At 46.4% G+C, this 18,333-nt stretch overlaps 1 protein-coding gene across 4 annotated transcripts in view; it reads left to right on the top strand.

Annotated features, from left to right (window-relative positions):
- Window positions 1-18,333, top strand: part of DAB1 (DAB adaptor protein 1) — a 1,136,100-nt gene that overhangs the window by 1,084,758 nt on the left and 33,009 nt on the right. For 3 of the 4 annotated variants that reach the window (XM_059374891.1, XM_059374888.1, XM_059374889.1), the window contains 2 exons: window positions 16,022-16,072; window positions 16,164-16,211. The exons of the other annotated variant lie outside the window; for it this stretch is intronic. In XM_059374891.1, coding sequence (XP_059230874.1) covers window positions 16,022-16,072; window positions 16,164-16,211 — 99 coding nt within the window. The remainder of the gene's footprint in view (window positions 1-16,021; window positions 16,073-16,163; window positions 16,212-18,333) is intronic. 4 annotated transcript variants of the gene reach the window in all.

Here is an 18,333-nt window from a genome sequence, read left to right as displayed (position 1 = left end):
CTCCCCCTCAGATTCCCCTCTCCTTCATTTTTCCTTTCCTTCTCCTAATGTCCTCCATGCTATTCCTTATGTTCTACAAATAAGTGAAACCATATGATAATTGACTTTCTCTGCTTGACTTATTTCACTCAGCTTAATCTCTTCCAGTTTCATCCATGTTGATGCTAAAGTTGGATATTCATCCTTTCTGATTGCTGAGTAATATTCCATTGTATATATGGACCACATCTTCTTTATCCATTCTTCTGTTGAAGGGCATCTTTGTTTTTTCTACAGTTTGGCTAGTGTGGCCATTGCTGCTATGAACATTGGGGTACATGTGGCCCTTCTTTTCACTACATCTGTATCTTTGGGGTAAATACCCAATAGTGCAATTGCTGGGTCATAGGTAGCTCTATTTTTAACTTTATAAAGAATCTCCACAGTTTTTCAAAGTAGCTGTAACAACTTGCATTCCCACCAACAGTGTAAGAGGGTTACCCTTTCTCCACATCCTTGCCTACATTTGTTGTTTCTTGCCTTGTCAGCTTTTGCCATTCTAACTGGTGTCAGGTGGTATCTCATAATGTTTTGATTTGAATTTCCCTGATGGCTAAAGACAATGAACATTTTTTTTCATGTGTCTTTTAGCTATTTGTATGTCTTCTTTTCAGAGGTGTCTGCTCATGTCTTCTGCCCATTTTTTGACTTATTTGGAGGTTTTTTGGGTGTTGAGTTTGAGAAGTTCTTTATAGATCTTGGATATATTAGCCCTTTGTCTGTAGTGTCATTTGAAAATATCTTCTTCCATTCCATGGGTTGTTACTTTGTTTTGTTGACTGTTTCCTTTGCTGTGCAGAAGCTTTTTATCTTGTTGAAGTCCCAAAAGTTCATTTTGCTTTTGTTTCCCTTGCCTTTGGAAACCTGTCTTGAAAGAAGTTGCTGTGGCTGATGTCAAAAACGTCACTACCTATGTTCTTCTGTAGAATTTTGATGGATTCCTATCTCACATTGAGGTCTATCATCCATTTAGAGTTTATCTTTGTGTATGTAGTAAGCGAATGGTCAAGTTTCATTCTTCTGTATATAGTTATCCAATTTTCCCAGCACCATTTATTGAAGAGACTGTCTTTTTTCCATTGGATATTTTTTCCTGCCTTGTCGAAGAGTGTTTATCCATAGAGTGCCTTTAATTCTCCATGGCTAAGCAAAGTCAACAGGATCAGTTGTAACCTGAGAGCCTGGAGTAGAGCTGAACCTGCAAGAGTTCTTGGCTCTGGGGTGGGGATAAGGAACATTTGTCACTACCAAAGCAAGGGACAGCAGCACTTAATGCATGACCACAGTATTCTTCCAAACAACCGTGAGAAGTATGTCTCTCCTCTACTATGAAGGTTATTAGAGATCAGAGAAGTTAAATCACTTAGCATGCCTAGAAGAGGCATCACTAAGAATCTAAGTCAGTTCTCTTTGAACTTAAATCTAAGGTGACCTAGTTTATCATTCAAACTGGGTTACTTTGGAAAGCAAAAGTGGTCTGCTGTTAACAATGCCATCCACACAGCCGGCATGAACAGGAGCTGTTCTTAAGCTAACCAGAATATTGGGCCACCCCTACCCAAAGCCAGTGGGTTGGTCCCAATGGGGCCAACCTGTCTCAAAGACCAGATCACACGGGATCAAACAGAAGGCAGGAAGAGTCTGTCCCTCTTGTTCTTGGCACTCTGCACCAATTGTTACCTGGGCTGAAGCAACCACAGTACTAGCCACAAGGTAGAGGTGCCCTGACACCCTTCAGTGGGCATAAATCAGATTGTTTGGAGATGTGTTACATGGTGAAAAAATGTGGTCCAGCAGTATCTGTTAACTGCTGCTGCTGTGAGTCCATCATTATTTCTCTAATACAGACCATTAACATTCACAGAACCTTAACTACAGCATCTCTAATGAGCACAGCTATAATATACCGTTTCCCCATAAATATCCATTGACACTGACACTCATTCTCTCTTGGTACAGTAATTTAGCTTTTCTGGATAAATCATCACACGGAGGCCCTTTCTCTCTCCCTAACTGCCGTTATTAGTGGTTACAGAAGGATAATGAACAAACTCGAGTTGTAAAAAAGGAGAAAGAGATGAATGATCATGGAGAATTCAGAAATACATGTTGGTGACCGCCCCACCCCCAAACACGCAAGACCTGTTTTCGCCATGGCTTAGAAAGGAGGCAAGAAAAGAACATTTGCTAAGCACTTGGTGGGGGCCAGGGAGTATGTGTGTTGCTTGGCAAAGCTGTAGCTGGTTCAGTGATTCACAAAGACACGTTGTCTGAACGGCCATTTGTGATACTTATAAAAACACAACTTTCTTGGCCCCACCCCCAGATCTGCTTTGGTAAGGCTCGCGTGCATGTGTGTGTGTGCACGTGCATGTGTGTGTGTGTAAAGGGAGACTGAGAAAGCTCCCCCACTGGATTCTCATACTCCACTAAGTTTATCTAGTTTAATTAACATGGAAGCTGTGATTGTCTCCATTTTATGGAGAAGAAGACTGAGGTTGAGATGCTAGGGCAAGAGGGCAATAAGGTCTGGTTCTGAAGGGGGCATCCCCCGCTCCTGACTTCTACATAAAGAATGGCTCCTGTGAAGGTGACATTGACTCCCATGTGACATACTACCCCCGCCCCACCTCCCCTTGCCCGCCTTTCGGAGAGCTCTGTCAGTGCCTCATCGTGTTTCTCTCCGGCAGGTTAGCAGCTGCCCTGATCTCCGTTACTCCTCCTTCCCACCATTGTGTGCTGTCAGCCCAGTACTCCGGCTTCATTCCCGATTTCTTATATTTTTCCACCTCCTTGTCTCTCTGACTATTTCTCTGTTGTTCTTTCCATAGTCATCGAGAAATTTCCAGCCCTTTGATCCCCCAGTTGTCCTTACTTGTAATGTTATCTGGCCAGGGTCCTCCAGAGAAGATCGGGGTGGGCTGTAGCAGGGTGGGCTCCTAAACTACCCACTGTGAATAATCCTTCCAGAACCCTTAACTTGCCCCGTGGTCTTAAATCACAGATTGTCTGACACCTTTTTGTTCCCCTCAGCATAGCTCACTAGTTAAGAGCACGTATTCCAAAGTTAGCCCACTTTGGTGAAAACTATAGCTCTACTATTTATTAGCCATATGACCTTGAGCAAGTTAAGTAATCCTTCTGTGCCTCAGTTTACTCCTCTGAAAATGAGAACAGCAATAGTACCTACATTTGTTGTAATAATTAAAGGAATTAACATGTAAATATTAATTAAATTATTAATATATTAATATACTTAATTATACACAGACGAAGTTCCATCTGAACAATAACCATTATTATTAATTTGTCTTGCATGACTCCTGCCTGGCCAAGAAGGGATGAGGTATTAATATTAATATTAAAACCATCCCTTCTACTTCAGACCAGAATGGACTGTCTGGGATACATTCTAGAGATAGAATGACCATTTCTTTTCTTTTTTTTTTTTTTTTTTAAGATTTTATTTATTTATTTGACAGAGAGAGAGGGGGCAGCAAGGTAGAGAGTGGAAAAAGGAGAAGCAGGCTTCCCGCTGAGTAGGGAGCCCGATGCGGGGCTTGATCCCAGGACCTTGCAGTCATGACCAGAGCCGAAGGCAGGCACTTGATGACTAAGCCACCCAGGTGCCCCAGAATTACCATCTCTTAATGAATGAGTGGATGTCATGGTGGGGGAGAAAGATATATCAAAAGTGACTTATCCATTTGGGGTTTTTTAGAGATCTACCAAAACCAGAAAATATGATCTCAGCCATTGATGACATAATCAAGGATATATGAACCAGTTTAGATGAAAAAGGTCTTTCGTAGAGCAGACATAGCCAGCATACAGGTAAAGAGGGTCTCTGCCTGGGAGGTCCGTGCCGGATCTCACGAAATATGCCATCTTCTCGCCCTAGCTTCCTGGTCTTCAGAGAGCAGGTGTCCAGCACCAGAAAACAGGCAGGGAAAGCAGCAGAGACCAGAGCAGTGACATCAGAGTAGCAAGCCTGGAGTTCTCTTGTCCCTGTAGTAGCATGCACAAAGTGTCCCTGTTATAATTGCATAATTTTTGCAATCCTGGAAGGTACCTCCTAGAACCAGTCTCTGCTCACTTATGCATTGCTACGTTCAGGCATTCATTCCTTCATCCATTCCACAAATACTGTATGGTGTCCACTGTGCATCAAGTGCTGTGCTAGGCCCAGGTGCTTGCAAGCCAGCCCAGGTCCCAGCCCTTGCCCAGCTCACATTCCCCCGGGGAAGGCTGCCAGCAAATAAGTTAAAAGGCAGAGCATGAGCGCAAGCCACAAAACCACACAAGATGATGTGCTAAGAAGTGAGGAGCTGCTCTTCCAACTAGGGAAATGGTCACAGGAGGCCTCCCTAGTGAGGTGTCACCTGAGATGAGAACTGAATTATGAGAAGAAACTGATGGGACAGAGACAGGGAAAAGCAAGGAGAAGGGCATGCCCTGGTGATCCACAAGGAACAGAAGGAAGCCCCCTGTTGACCAGAGCACAGCAGGAAAGGGGGAGAGCAGAAGATGAGTTCAAACACTGGGATGGGGAGCAGCCGGGCATAGACAGTCCTACAGGCAATGGTGGAGAGTTTGGATTTTATTCCAAGTGTAATGGGAGACATGGAGCATTTTAGGTACGGAAGTGAACCTGATCTGATGTAGTGCCACTGTGGCTGCTATATTGGAGATGAACTTAAGGGGCAAGAGTGAGAACAGAAGTCTAGGCCAAAGAGAATGCAGTGGAAGGGATACGGAGAGGCAGGCAGAGCTGAGGTAGCTTCTGGAGAGAGCAATTTTTAATGAATGGTTGGATTTTGGGGTGTGGGAGAGGAGGGATCAAAAGTAGTTTCTGGAGAGAGTCAGCAATTTTTAATGAGTGGTTGGTTGTCAGGGCATGGAAGAAGAGGGATCAAGAGTACGTGTGAGGCGCCTGGGTGGCTCAGTGGGTTAAGCCACTGCCTTCGGCTCAGGTCATGATCTCAGGCTCCTGGGATCGAGTCCCGCAACGGGCTCTTTGCTCAGCAGGGAGCCTGCTTCCTCCTCTCTCTCTGCCTACTTGTGATTTCTCTCTGTCAAATAAATAAATAAAATCTTTAAAAAAAAAAAAGAAGAGTACGTGTGAACATCTAAGTGCTTGAACATCTAAGTGCTAGTTGGTGGCCTTTCCAGAAATCAGAAGACAAGGAAAGAACAGGTTGGGGGAGATCCGGAGTTCTTTGGACATGGTAAGCTTGAGAGGCTGAACAATATAGGATAGGATCTCTTCACCAATTTCTAGCAACTGAGGGGGAGGGTGGTAAGATCAGATATTGGCTCAACTTAAAGTAATAAGGAATGTCACAGATCAACTACCACCCTTCAGCCACTGATGGATCTCACTAATGGGAAGGACTTGAAGAATTCAGATGAAAATGCCATATAGATATTAGAAGGGCCAGAAGGATAGCATATCTCTGTTTTTGTAACTTTCTTCTGGGATATCTCCCTAACATTTCTTTGAAATCAGAACAAGGGCCATTTACCCTGATTGCAAAGCCTCAGTGTGTCAAGTGACAGAGTGGATATGTCATTCTTCTAGCATTTATACTAGTAAATGCCAAGTCTTTGTGAGTGAGCAAGTGTGTGTGTATGTGTGTGCATACATGTGCACACACATTCATGCCGAGCATTTGGAAACACCATATGGACTACCATACCCTCTGCTTAGTAAGTCATGCTATAACCAAGTTTCTTTCTGCTCAGTTTCCTATTCTCTTATATAAACATGTTCATCCACTCAGTCATTCTGGTTTTGTTTTGTTTTTTTTAATTTGCCAATTCAATATAGTTTCCTTTTGTGTGCCAGTCACTGGGCTATCTAGATATTAGGAATGCAAAAATGAGTAAGATACAGTGTCCCATAAAAGGAACTTAGTCTCTACAAGGTCATACGTCTGTAGTGGAGAAGAGAGAATCAACCATTGTGAATGGACGTATGTGATGCCCAGAGGAGGATCATCTAATCCCACGTGAGGACCTTGGAGAAAGGCTTGGAAGAAGTAACTAGTCCCAAGTCTCTAGGGATATGTTGTGGTTCTCCTGATGAGCAAGGATGGGAAAGGCAGCCAGTCATAGGGAGTAGCTTGCACCAAAACCTGAAGGTGAGAAATATGCTGAGAGACCTGTTAAGAGGACATGTGAAATTATGACATAAAGTTACAAACTATTTGTAGGTTGGGCAATCAATCAGAGACAGTTGAGGATAGCGCTTCTCTGCATTTCCTGACTTCTGATCTTCAGGCTGCTGTCCAAGTCTGTTCTCTTGGTCAGCATTGCCTCATGTGATCTTCAGAGGTCTGTGAAGGCCATTTCCCTCACCATGTTACACATGAGCAAGCTGGGCTTTCCTTGGGGCCTTAGTTTCCTTGCGGTAAAGTATGCACTAGGTTTCTCTGCTCTGACTTACTGTCTTAGTCTATACAATTGGGAGGGGAATCACGATACGGATTTGGAGGTCCTCACTAGACACCAGGGGCCACGCCAGCAAAGCTACTCCCTGAAGCCTTATCTGAGCTAATCTTCGCCATTCCTCACGCTCCAACCTGAATTGCACCCCTCCAGTTGGCCTAGCTTGACTGTCACAGCTCAGAGAAGGGACAGCATCTCCGCCTGTACAGTGTTGGCCCAATACCCTGCTCATCGTGGGCACTCAGGAAGTTTATTAATTCTTAAACGAATGCCTTGAGGACTGAATCCAGGAATGAAGGAATGACTAAGGAAATGAATATGCCCGAGCATATAAAATCTGCATTCTTCTAGAGAAGAAAAGGAAAAGCATTTTGCCCAGAATGGCTGTCAGAGCAGCAGGCGAAGCCCTCCTAACTATTTTTTTCCTCTGCTGTGACATCTTACCATTTGTGACTTCCTCTGATGTGCTCTGTACTCAGCCTGAGCCTCTGCTACTCTCGCTTGATTTCCACTCCACTCAGTATTTCTTGTTACCATCCGGGTGCCATCTGGATCCCAGGAGTGGCCTCTCCAAGAGACACAGCAGCAAAAAAAAGAGGGCTGACTCTCAGAGAAGGTCCTCCTCCCCACGAGCATGTGGGGATCCTGTCATCCCGCTGACAAGAGCCGATTTCACATTACTGTGATTCTAATTCACTCCCTTTTCAAAGGACTGAACTGATGCCAAGTCTTGTTAGGACTTTTGAAAAACCCTTGAGTTTTTTGCTAATGTAGAACCAGAATAATAGTTTTTTTTTTTTTTTTAAAGGAGAGGCAATAAAGGAAGAGATCATTAAAAATAAGTAATTACAAGCTTTTGGGAAGTTGTTCCCCAGCAGCCTCCCGTCTTCTCTGCACCTCTCCACCTGTGCACATGTGTTCGCTTGCTGACGACCACTCAAGGAGCAGAGCCATTTTGCTTCCTGACAAAGGAATTGAAGGAAGAAAGGGGGACTCCACAGTCTAAAATTCTCCTTGTTGAATAGCAGCATGCTGGGGTGAGGTCATGGGTTGGGACCAGGATCTGGAGGCTCAGAGGCTTCTAGGAGTGTGAAAGCATGAACTTCCTGCCAGTGCCCAGTGGCCAGGCTGGTGTTCTCAACCCCTCACTGGCCCCATTTTGGCTGCCACCATAGAAATAGCTCTACCGTGATGTCTCTTTCTGATCACTGCCTCATGACGACACTGATACTCTCAGAAGACCCCTAGGGATGGAGTTGGACCCCATGTGTTTTGCAGTGGAGACAACAGTAGTGGGAACCACAGGCATGAGCCGTGTCGTCACTCTGAACCAAGCACTCTATACTGAAGGCTCAGTCTGATAATTATCCTAGGATAATTGTCTGTTTTCTCTTCCGTCTCCCTCAAGTGAGGTTAGGTCAAGGACTGTGTGTTCCCATAGTTGCTCAGTAAATGGATGTGGGGTGAATTAGCAACTGGCTATCACAGTCGTGACAGATGTCGCTGTCCCCACCCCTGTCACCCGCATACCGGCACTGCCACGGTGTAGGCCTCATGATCCACATCTGCTACCCGCATCACTGTTCCTGAGATCAGACATACTTAGCTCTGAGTACCTTCTTGCGTAACCCGCCCTCTGCCTGCAAATCGTGCCACCAGTTCCATCCTTGTGTTGTGGGGTGGGTTTTGTTTTGGTTTTGTTGGTTGGTTTTTTCAAGAAAATAATGGCTCTGCTGTCGACAACTGGGGTGTGAAAATGTGGAGCTACCAACTGGATTCTAAACTTGGGATGGAGAGGAAGAGTAGAGAAGAAGAGGGCAGGGGGTAGGAGGGACGGACGGCGGGGCCGCCCCCCAGAGTGGTCCAGCCTCACCAGCCTGCGCGCACACGGGGAGAGAGGTACGGGCCGCGTCGTGTATCTGCTGTGGGAGGGCCACGTCATTCCTTCAGCTTCTCCGGGCGACTTTGCCCCTTCCCCTGGGATCATTGTTCCCCAGCCCTCTACAGTGGCCTGGGTTCTGTCTACTCTCACCGACCAAGGAAATCGTCCGTAGTTCCGTCCGTCCGTCGTCCCTCCCTCGTTCCCTCCTCCTTCCGTCCTTCCTCGGCCCCTCTTACTCCTTCCTTCCTGCTGCTCTCTCCCCCCGTTCTTCCCTCCCTCTCTCCCTCTGCCCCCCTCCTTTTTTCCTTTCCTTTCTCCCCCTCCGTCCCCAGCTCGCTCTCCCTCCCTTCCTCCCTCTTGTCACCCTCCCTCCACCTCCCTCCACCGGGTCCCTCCCCCTCCACCGGGTCCCTCCCCCTCCACCTGGCCCCTCCCCCTTTCTCCCCTCCCCCCTGTTTCTTCCCTTCCTGTAATCTGGGAAGGGGAAATGACATCCGTTGCGATTTTATTCTGCCAGTTACTGTGCTCATTGTAGTCCTACACAACAGCCTTCTCGTTGCTTCCTCTCAGCAAGCCTACACTGCCCTATTTTGGGGAGGAGAAAACTAAGGTTCAGCGTGAGGAAGGAATTTCTCCAAGGAAGGGCCAACGATGAAGCAGCAGTTCGAACTGATTCTGGGTCAGACGTCCCTCTTTCCATTCCCCCACTTGGCCCAGCCTAAAAACATCAAACTTCTCACCAAGAAACTTCTATCATTTTCAAATGCAAGCCAATTGGTTTTCTTCACATTTGATTGAAGCTGGGAAGCGCAAGGGTTCGGAGTCAGATTCCTGAGCCACAGCAGCCCCCTGGTCATCCACAATTAGCCCGGTCACCTTAGCACCCGGACCTTCCAAGGGGTGTCTGCCTTTCTCCTGCCACCTGAATGAATAAAGCACTAACAGATTCTTTTTACCTCCAGTCCCCATCCTGATTTTTCCCCTTGCATAGTCAGAAAGACCATTTCAAACTGAATGTCCACTGGGGATGAATGGATTAAGAAAATGTGGTAGAGGGGCACTTGTGTGGCTCAGTCTGTGAAGCGTCTGCCTTCAGCTCAGGTCGTGATCTCAGGGTCCTGGGACTGAGTCCTGCATCGGGGCTCCCTGCTCAGCGGGGAGCCTACTTCTCCCTCTGTCTCTGCCCTTTCCCCCATGCCCCCAGCTCATGTGTTCTCTCTTTCTCCCTCTCAGCCCTCTCTCTCTCAAATAAATACATAAAATGTGTTTTTTTTAATATGGTAGATCCACACAATAGAATATTAGTCAGCCTTTAAAGGGAATTCCTGTAAAGCCTACCCTATGTGACAGCTTAGCTGAACATTGAGGACATTACATCTAAGTCAAAGAAGCCAATTGCAAAGGAAAAATACCTCATGATACCACTCATCTGAGTCTATGAGATAGCCGAACACAGAGGCAGAGGGTAGAAGAGTGGTTGCAAGGGGCTGGGGGCAGGGGAAAGTAGGGTGCTGCTTTCGCCAGCAGAAGTTTTAGTTCTGCGAGATGACAAAGTCTAGAGACGTGCATTACACCTGTAGTTAATAGTACCATATTGTACTCTCTAGAATTTGTTAAGATGGGAGACCTTATGTTAAGTGTTCTTGCCACAGTAAAAAGAGGTGGCAGGTTGGGGGGAGCAGGCATACAGAGGTCGTTCCACGGACCAACTTCATTTTTAGGAAGCCAGTTGTAAATATTTCACTGTCCAAGGATTTTCAGATGTATGGCCCTTGAAGATGTTAACTTTCATTCTAGGGTCTGAGTATTTCCCTCCCCCTCTAACTTTCTGGACGACCTCCGGGACCCTCCTGAAATGGCAGCTGGGGAAAGGAGAGCCACCACCTGCTAGAGTGACGCCCAACTTTGAGTAGCTACAGGTGGCTTTTCAGTCACTACAGAGACATGTCCTCCAAGCAGCACTGATTGCTCTGTGAGATTGAGACATTGGGTCCAGGAAGACCATTGAGCCCCAGATCTCAGTGGGCCTGGAAAATTCAGGCATTAAGCAGGACTCTGTTCTATTGTAATGATGAGGATGCCGCCTGGACTTCCTTTGAAACATGAATCTTAATTTCCTTTAAAAAGCCCACAAATATCTAGCACGGGCTTAGCTCAATCAAGAAAAAAAAAATCTTTCACACCAGAAGAAGGTGGCTGTTTCTGCAAACTGAGTTTGTTTTTGTGGTGCTGTCTAGACAGTGCAAAGAATTCTGAGAATTCTCCCATAGAAACTTTTTAATCAATACCAAAGGATATTCGTTAAAAGAACAGGAGGAGACTGTATAAGGAAACAAAATGTCCCCTATTCAGAAAATTCTCAGTTGACTGGAATTTTTTTTCTTTAATTTATATTCCTTAGAGCTGAACTATCCAAGTTATCCACTAGCTACATATTGGCTATTTAAATTAAATTAATTAAAGCTAAATAATTTTTTAAAGACTTTATTTATTTATTTGACAGACAAAGATCACAAGTAGGCAGAGAGGCAGGAAGAGAGAGAGAGAGAGGAGGAAGCAGGCTTCCTGCGGAGCAGAGAGCCCGATGTGGGGCTCAATCCCAGGACCCTGAGATCATGACCTGGGCCGAAGGCAGAGGCTTTAAACCACTGAGCCACAAAGGCCCCCCTAAATCATTTTTTTTTTAAGATTTTATTTATTTTAGAGCAAGAGAGAATGAGTGCCATCAGGGAGAGGGGTAGAGAGGGAGAGGGAGAGAGAATCTGAAGCAGACTCTGCACTGAGTGCAGAGCTTGACATGGGACTTGATCCCACAACCGTGGGACCATGACCTGAGCCAAAACTATGAATCAGATGCTTGACCAGCTGAGCCACCCAGGCGCCCCAAAACTGAATAAAACTTGGAGCTCAGCCACCCCAGACATATTTGAAGTGCTCCATAGCCACATGGAACCACACAGGCTACCATATTGGATATTGCAGACATTAGAACTTCCCATCACACCAAAAGTTCTATGGAGCAGTGGTGCTCTTGGGAGAAATAATTTTTACATTTTCCAGTCCCCATCTCAATTCCATCACCGTCACCACTTCGTTCTTCGTTCGCCAGAGTTTTTCCTGTCTCTCTCTGCCAGAAGGTAGGAAAGCAGCTGTTTACTCTTGGCTAACAGTGATAGAAAGCTCAACTCCTAGTTACCACAGAGGGAATTAGTCTCCATTAGCATGTGTCTTCCGGGTTAGATCACTCACCAGGGAAAGGTAGGTACATTCGAATGCCTGGAATCACGAGGTGCCTTAATCGTACCCACTTTGGTGTAGTTACAAATCACTTAATCCCTTTCTCCTGAGCTTTCTAAATGGATAATTGAGTTCATTCTTCTGCATATTAGCTTGAGTTCTGAGTTGAGGTCTAGGTGCCTTGCACCCTCCCTGCCCCGCTCCTGTTCCACTCCCAAACCGGAATGACTGTATACCCTGGCTCTGCTCTGAGCTTTGGAAGAGTGAGGTCCGTGGGTTACTCATCTTTGTGTCTCCCGCGCCTCTCCAGAGTTTGGCGTGTGAAAAGCACTTAGTGAATGTTTGTGGAAGAAATTAATTAATCCATTACGTAATCAATCAAGATGTCTTCAGTTTTCCCAGTAGGACTTTGACTAATTATTCCTACAGTGCGTTCATTCCGCAGCACAGTGATTCTGAAGTTTGGCTGCACATCAGAATCACCTGGGGATCTCTTAGAACCTACTGATGCCTGAACCCCACCCCAAACCCAGACAGTCCAAATCTCTGATAGTGGGGCTTAGGCATCAGTTTGGCAAAGCTCCCGCCCAAGCATTACACGGTGCAGCCCAGGGTGAGATCACCACGGGATTCTGATCCGGTGGCCATGATACATTTTCATGCTCTGTGACGCATTCATCCACCACCCACCTCATCCACTGTCACATTCGTTGTAAGATGAACAGGAGTCTGGCCTTCGTAGTTATTTTGTTCAATTATGGGACTACAGTGTCCACCCCCTTGCTCCAAACAGAGACTCTGGGAAGATGGACGCCCTGCGGAAGCTTTCTTTCAATGTCTTCATGAGATTCAGGCTAGAACTATCTTGAAACAACACCAGAGAATCTCTTCTGTTAAACGCTCGCTGGAAATGTACCTGATGAGTAAATTTGAGATCATACTGAGTCTTGAGAAGCAGAATCCAAAGGTGCATACATCCCATCCTAATACATGTGAGAAACATATCTATAAGGGGAAAAAGAAGACTTGAAAATGAATGAACAAAAACTCTTAGTAGTAATGGTGGGTAAAGCAAGCTGGGGATGGATGGGGTGTTGGGCGGGGCACGGTGGTGGCTAGGGAATAGTTTCCACATCCTAACCACAGGACTCAACAGGGAAGAAGTGCCCTGATGGCAGGGTCTCCCCACTGGCTGGATCAAATGCACGGGCTGTCCCTGAAGCTTGCTCCCGACGGGAGGATGGGGGTCCAAGGAATGACTGAGCCACAATTAAAAGAAGAGGTCACCACCAGCACTGGGAACAAGAGGTGTGGCCTGGAGGGTGATTGGGTAAGACTGTGGCTAGAAGGGAGACGTGAGGAACAAGACTGGGTCAAGGACAGACTGAAGGGTTTCAGGGCTAAAGGCCAGGAAGTACGGGGCAACCTTTTACCTGGGGTCTGGTCCATTCTCTCAAGCAGTGATAGTTTCTAAAGAGGGGCCTCCCAGAGTATTGTTTTTTCCTTTCTCTTGCTTTTTCCAAATATCATCTAATAGTAATTTTCTAACATTAAAAAAATGTGTGCCTGTGCATTCCAAAAGGGTACCAAATGAGACAGAATGAGAAGATACTGTGAACCACTGCTATTGATTGAGCACCTACTATGTGCCAGGCATGAAACAAGACCTCACACACACACAACTCAGTTCATCCTCTCCATAAACCTGAGTCAGCGTTAGCTTTATCACCTGCACTTTAAAGGTGAGGAAACAGGCTGACTAGCCTGTTGTCCAGGATCCCTCAGACCGTATGTGGCATAGTGGGGGTTCGGTCCCCGTCTATGTGACGCCAGAGAGGTGCCTTTGTTCACACGCCCAGACCACACTTCGTCCGAGTGGACGGAAATGGCCTCCTCCCACCGCAACTCCACTCCTCACCAAAGGCCACCCCCCTCTGTCACCAGGGAAGTGACAGACTCACACCAATGCTGGTTATCCTCACACATTTTCATTATGTGGTGGGGGTTTTATGAGACTCTACCACAGGCTGTTTTTCAAATTTATTTAATTCATCCATCATGCTCTGAAGCCATTTGCTTTTTTATATTGGACAGATGTAATGAGATTTTGGACACTAAAAAATGTTTTTATTAAAAGTTATGACCCAGAGCTAGTTGGTAGGGGCTGTGCCATAAATCCCCAGAAGTGTGGGAATTTATAAAGGATAGTAGCGACATAACCTTAACCTTTCAGGCCACACCATAGATTACAGGATCACTTAGGCTAATATGGCCTCCCCCCTGTCCCCACCACTGGCCAAATAGAATCATCATAATATAATAATTTATGTGGTTAGCTGATGTGGTTACTCTTCCTTTCCTCTGTGCCACGGTTGACTCCCGGTGAGCAGGACCTGGTGGAAGCAGGCAGTTGAGAACAGACTTGGTTGGGGGAGGCCCGAAGGCCCTGCTGTGGTGGGGATGAGCACATTGGTTCTGCCGCTCTGCTCTGCAGCTCTGTGACTAGGGCTGACTGTCCTCACACAGTCCCCTCCAGAGGGGGGTGGAAGTGATGACAGGGGATGAGTTCTCCAGTCCTTCATCACCAACAGGAAGCTCTCCTCAAAAGCAGGGAATGATGGCCACCATTCCTGTTCACACGTAGTAATTCCATTTTAATGTCAATATCGTCAGGTTCATATTAATGTTGCGCTGCTTGGAAATCATCCAAAAAACATATATAATAGGTACTATGTGCATTATTGATAATATATATTATCAGTGTGGCTTTGGTAGTTAACATTTGTTAAGCAGGGTGTCAGACGGTGAGCACAATACACCAGAAGACTGAAAGGGAATCATAGTAGAGAAGTTTCTTACACATCCTAGAGGAGTACAGAGCACACCTCAAGAGGTCATCTGGGAAAGTCAAGGAACATGGGGAAAGTGCAAGTGGAGAAAGTATGGTAGGACCTGAACCGTGTGCCTTTATTAGGGCCCACAAGTAAAGTGCTTCGGGGTCCCCAGACTAAGCCCGGATTGGTTAAATCACACGAAAAAGAGCAGGGTTTTGGTAAGCTCCATAGGGTCTTATCTAAGGAGCACATAGGAGAAGGAGGGGGAGACTGCTGATCACAAGGCCTTTGGGGAAGTCCTATTAGGTGTTTATAATTACTTGAGACTCTGCAGGTGGTGTATCTAAGGCCTACTAGTGGGCAGGGCTGGTGTCCATTCAGGGCCCCTGACACATCAACGGATGCTGAGCCAGCAATACGGAGTCGTTTAGCGAAACCCTCAACAATTATGAACAATAAAATACAAAACTAACAAAATTAGATTTGGTCAACTGCCAGCTACTTTTGAAATACACATATAGGGGCACCTGGGTGGCTCAGGGGGTTAAAGCTTCTGCCTTCAGCTCAGGTCATGATCTTGGGGTCCTGGGATCGAGTTCCGCATCAGGCTCTCTGCTCAGCAGGGAGCCTGCTTCCCCCCCCATCTCTGCCTACCTCTCTGCCTACTTGTGGTCTCTATCAAATAAATAAAATCTTCTTTAAAAAAATACAACACACACACACACACACATGTGAAAAAATATATATATATATATGTATTTGACAGAGAGGCACAGCAAGAGAGGGAACACAAGCAGGAGGAGTGGGAGAGGGAGAAATAGGCTTCCTGCTGAGCAGGGAGCCCAGTGTGGGGCTAGATCCCAGGACCCTGGGTCCATGACCGGAGCCAAAGGCAGCCGCTTAATGAGTGAGCCCCCGAGGCATCCGTCTTTCATATATTTTTGAGCAATGCTAGGTGCCAGATCCTCTGCAAGTGGCCAGGATTTGGGAACAAATACAGCATAGTCCTGTTTCCAGAAGCACAACATAGCTGGCGCAGGTGATGTGCTATTACTCTGATGATTTCCAGCTCAGAGGATCAAGGGGAACTTCATGGAAGAGGTGGCTGTCCATCCGGGTTTGAGAGATTTGGTGCTTCACTCTTGCAGAGATGAGAAGAGCATTTCCAGCAGAGGAGACAGCATGCATAAGTGCCCTCACAAAGCAGCTGTTCACAGACTGCTCCAAAGAGTTAAGAGTTTGGCCAAAACACATGATACTATTTTTCTGCTTTTAAAGCAAAAATCTTGAGTGTCAGTAAACACCATGCTCTTATCTGTTGCCACCATCGAGGCAGGCTGGGTAATGTTCTGGAATTGCGGGAAGATAGACTTGAAACCTACAATCTTACCACTATGGATATCCTCCGATCAGGCCCTTGTTTTATCCTCTGCTTCTGCTGGGAACACATGAGCCACAGCTCCTGCCCAGGGAGCCCGTGGGAGTGGAAAGCATAGATCCCATCATCATTAAACCCATAAATCCATGCCATTTGTGTGTCTGACTCTTCATCCTCATTCATCATCCCTTACACTTTCAGAATGGTCACCCGTTTGAGGATTTTGAAGAACGGTTTGCCGCCGCCACCCCGGTAAGAGCGAGAGGGCCCTTTCTGGTTAACTGTTCCCGGTCATTATCCCATTGTTCATTTCACGCTCATGAGTCATGCCTTGTGGTTACAGAACAGAAACCTGCCGATGGACTTTGATGAGATTTTGGAGGCGACGAAGGTAAGGCCTCCAGGCTCTTGGTGAATGAGGGTCGCTATGGTCATTCTCATGCCTTCCATGTTCTCCGCATCCAGCCTGCACGAATGGCAGGTGCCAGCTGTGGTCTCGTGGGCGTCTAGTCTAATCTTCATGGGCGGATTATTGGTGAGCCCCATGATGAGGTCAGAGAGGATGTGTGTGTGAGTACACGTGTGTTTGTGTTGAGATTGTATATTGGAGAGGAACTGACCTCGTGACATTCAAGGAATATTTTTTCAAGCTCCCAACATGTCCCAGGCATTCTGATAGCTGCTAGACGTCCGGTAGAGCAGGAGGACACAGACACTGTCCTCAGGGGGCTTACAGTGTCCCTGTGCACCAGTGCACAGCATGGGAAAGATGAGATAGGTTAGTCTAGCGTAGTGTAATATGATAGTACCCCAGGGGGTTCAGGTGCATAAGCAGAATGTGCTGAGTGCTCGTAAGTGAAGAAAAGCCAAGCAAGGTGGCCATGTGGTCGGTACACCCCAGAGCAGATGTACCAGTTGGCAGCCAACGTTTATTCAGATCAGTCGATACACAGGCCAGTGAGTAGTATCACCTCCGATGGGAGGTGTTGGGTCTAGGACAGGGGTCCTCGACCTTGGCTACAAATTGGCGTCACCAGGAGAGCTTTTAAAGTCGCAGGTACTAGGCTATACTTTCAAACCGACTCACTCAGAGTCTCTAGAAGTGGAAAGCAGACATTAGTCTTTTCCCATAGGTACATCCAAGGTTGAGAACTGCTGATCTGAGTATCATATAAGCTGTTCTGGACAGTGCCATGGGGTGCAAACTGAGTTAGGAAACACTTTGAGAAAGAAAAAAAAAAAAAGTCCTCTAATTTCTGTCCTGAAGGATGGGTGGGAAAGGCAATTGGGGAAGGAATAAATGTTCTCAGTAGGAGGAAGAACATGTGCAAAGGCCCTGAGATGGCCCCTCCTGCTGTAACCCTGTGTCTGTCTTCTCCATTACGCTGTCTTGATCCCGTCGATGAGTTTGACTTTCCATCAAGCAGCCAGCCCATGAGAGTAAGGAACGGGAACAGGCTCTTGTCCCCTGTTCTTGGTACAACAGCTGATGCACGCTAGGGTTCCCCTACTTTTCCTACACGAAGGAAAGGAGAGGAACTGACATAAGGAGTGGGCCTGTGACAGGCCCAAGAACATCTCTGTCTTATCTGTGGCACTTTTAGGATTTCTCTGCAGGAGGGGGCCATCTAGTTGAAAGAAGGACCGAGGTACTAATCTCAAAACAGCAGTGGCACAGTACTCTAAATATTATTCGAAAACTATCACTTGTTCATGTCAAAAAAATGGCTGTGAAGGGGCTGGCCTGAGGGAGAGATTGAGGGCTTTCTTCCTCAACAGCCAAGCTATCCTCCCCTTCACCGGACGGGGCAGCTTCCAGTATCCCCCTGCTTACCCTGGGAGATGCCCAAGGCCTAAAGCAGGCAGAATCTGCCATCAGCAGCCTCATCACAACCTACCTGCAGATGTCTGAAGAGCTGGTAATGGAAAGGCCAATAGGTACCTTGAACCTACCTTCCAGTTGAGTTCTTCAGATGGATGTCCATCATGGCAGACCCTTTAGGAACCCTGGCTTCTGGTTAGAGAATATGGTGGCTACATACCCGCCATCTAGGAAGGCTAACTAGGGCTTGTAAAGGGATAGATAAACAAGGTGTTGTTTGGTCTTTGGGTCAAGCCCTGCTTCTTCTGGCCCACCAGCCATTGGAAAGTCGTGTCACCTCTTAGTCTCCGCTCACTGTGCGAAGGAAAGCTCGAGAGACAGCTATGCCACCAGTGAGCTCGGTGAGCATCAGACATGATGATAATGTATTGGAAAATGTATTACAAACTATAAAAATGTTTTACAAATGTGAATGGTTACTTTTAATTCTCTTGAGGGCATTAAAGTGATTAATTACAACAGTATTATCAGATGGAACATAGTTCGTTGGGTTACAAATGAAAGCACTAGGACTAACGTGGTGGGGGGAGTGGTGCGAAAATAGATATTATTCCAGATTCTCAAACATACATGCTTATTAGAATTATTTTTAATTTTATGGCCTAAGAATCCCCCTTTTCTATAAAATTTA

This window comes from Mustela nigripes, chromosome 14 (assembly GCF_022355385.1).
Source record: "Mustela nigripes isolate SB6536 chromosome 14, MUSNIG.SB6536, whole genome shotgun sequence".
Classification (NCBI taxonomy): Eukaryota; Metazoa; Chordata; class Mammalia; order Carnivora; family Mustelidae; genus Mustela; species Mustela nigripes.
This window is presented reverse-complemented; position numbering and strand designations above follow the sequence as displayed.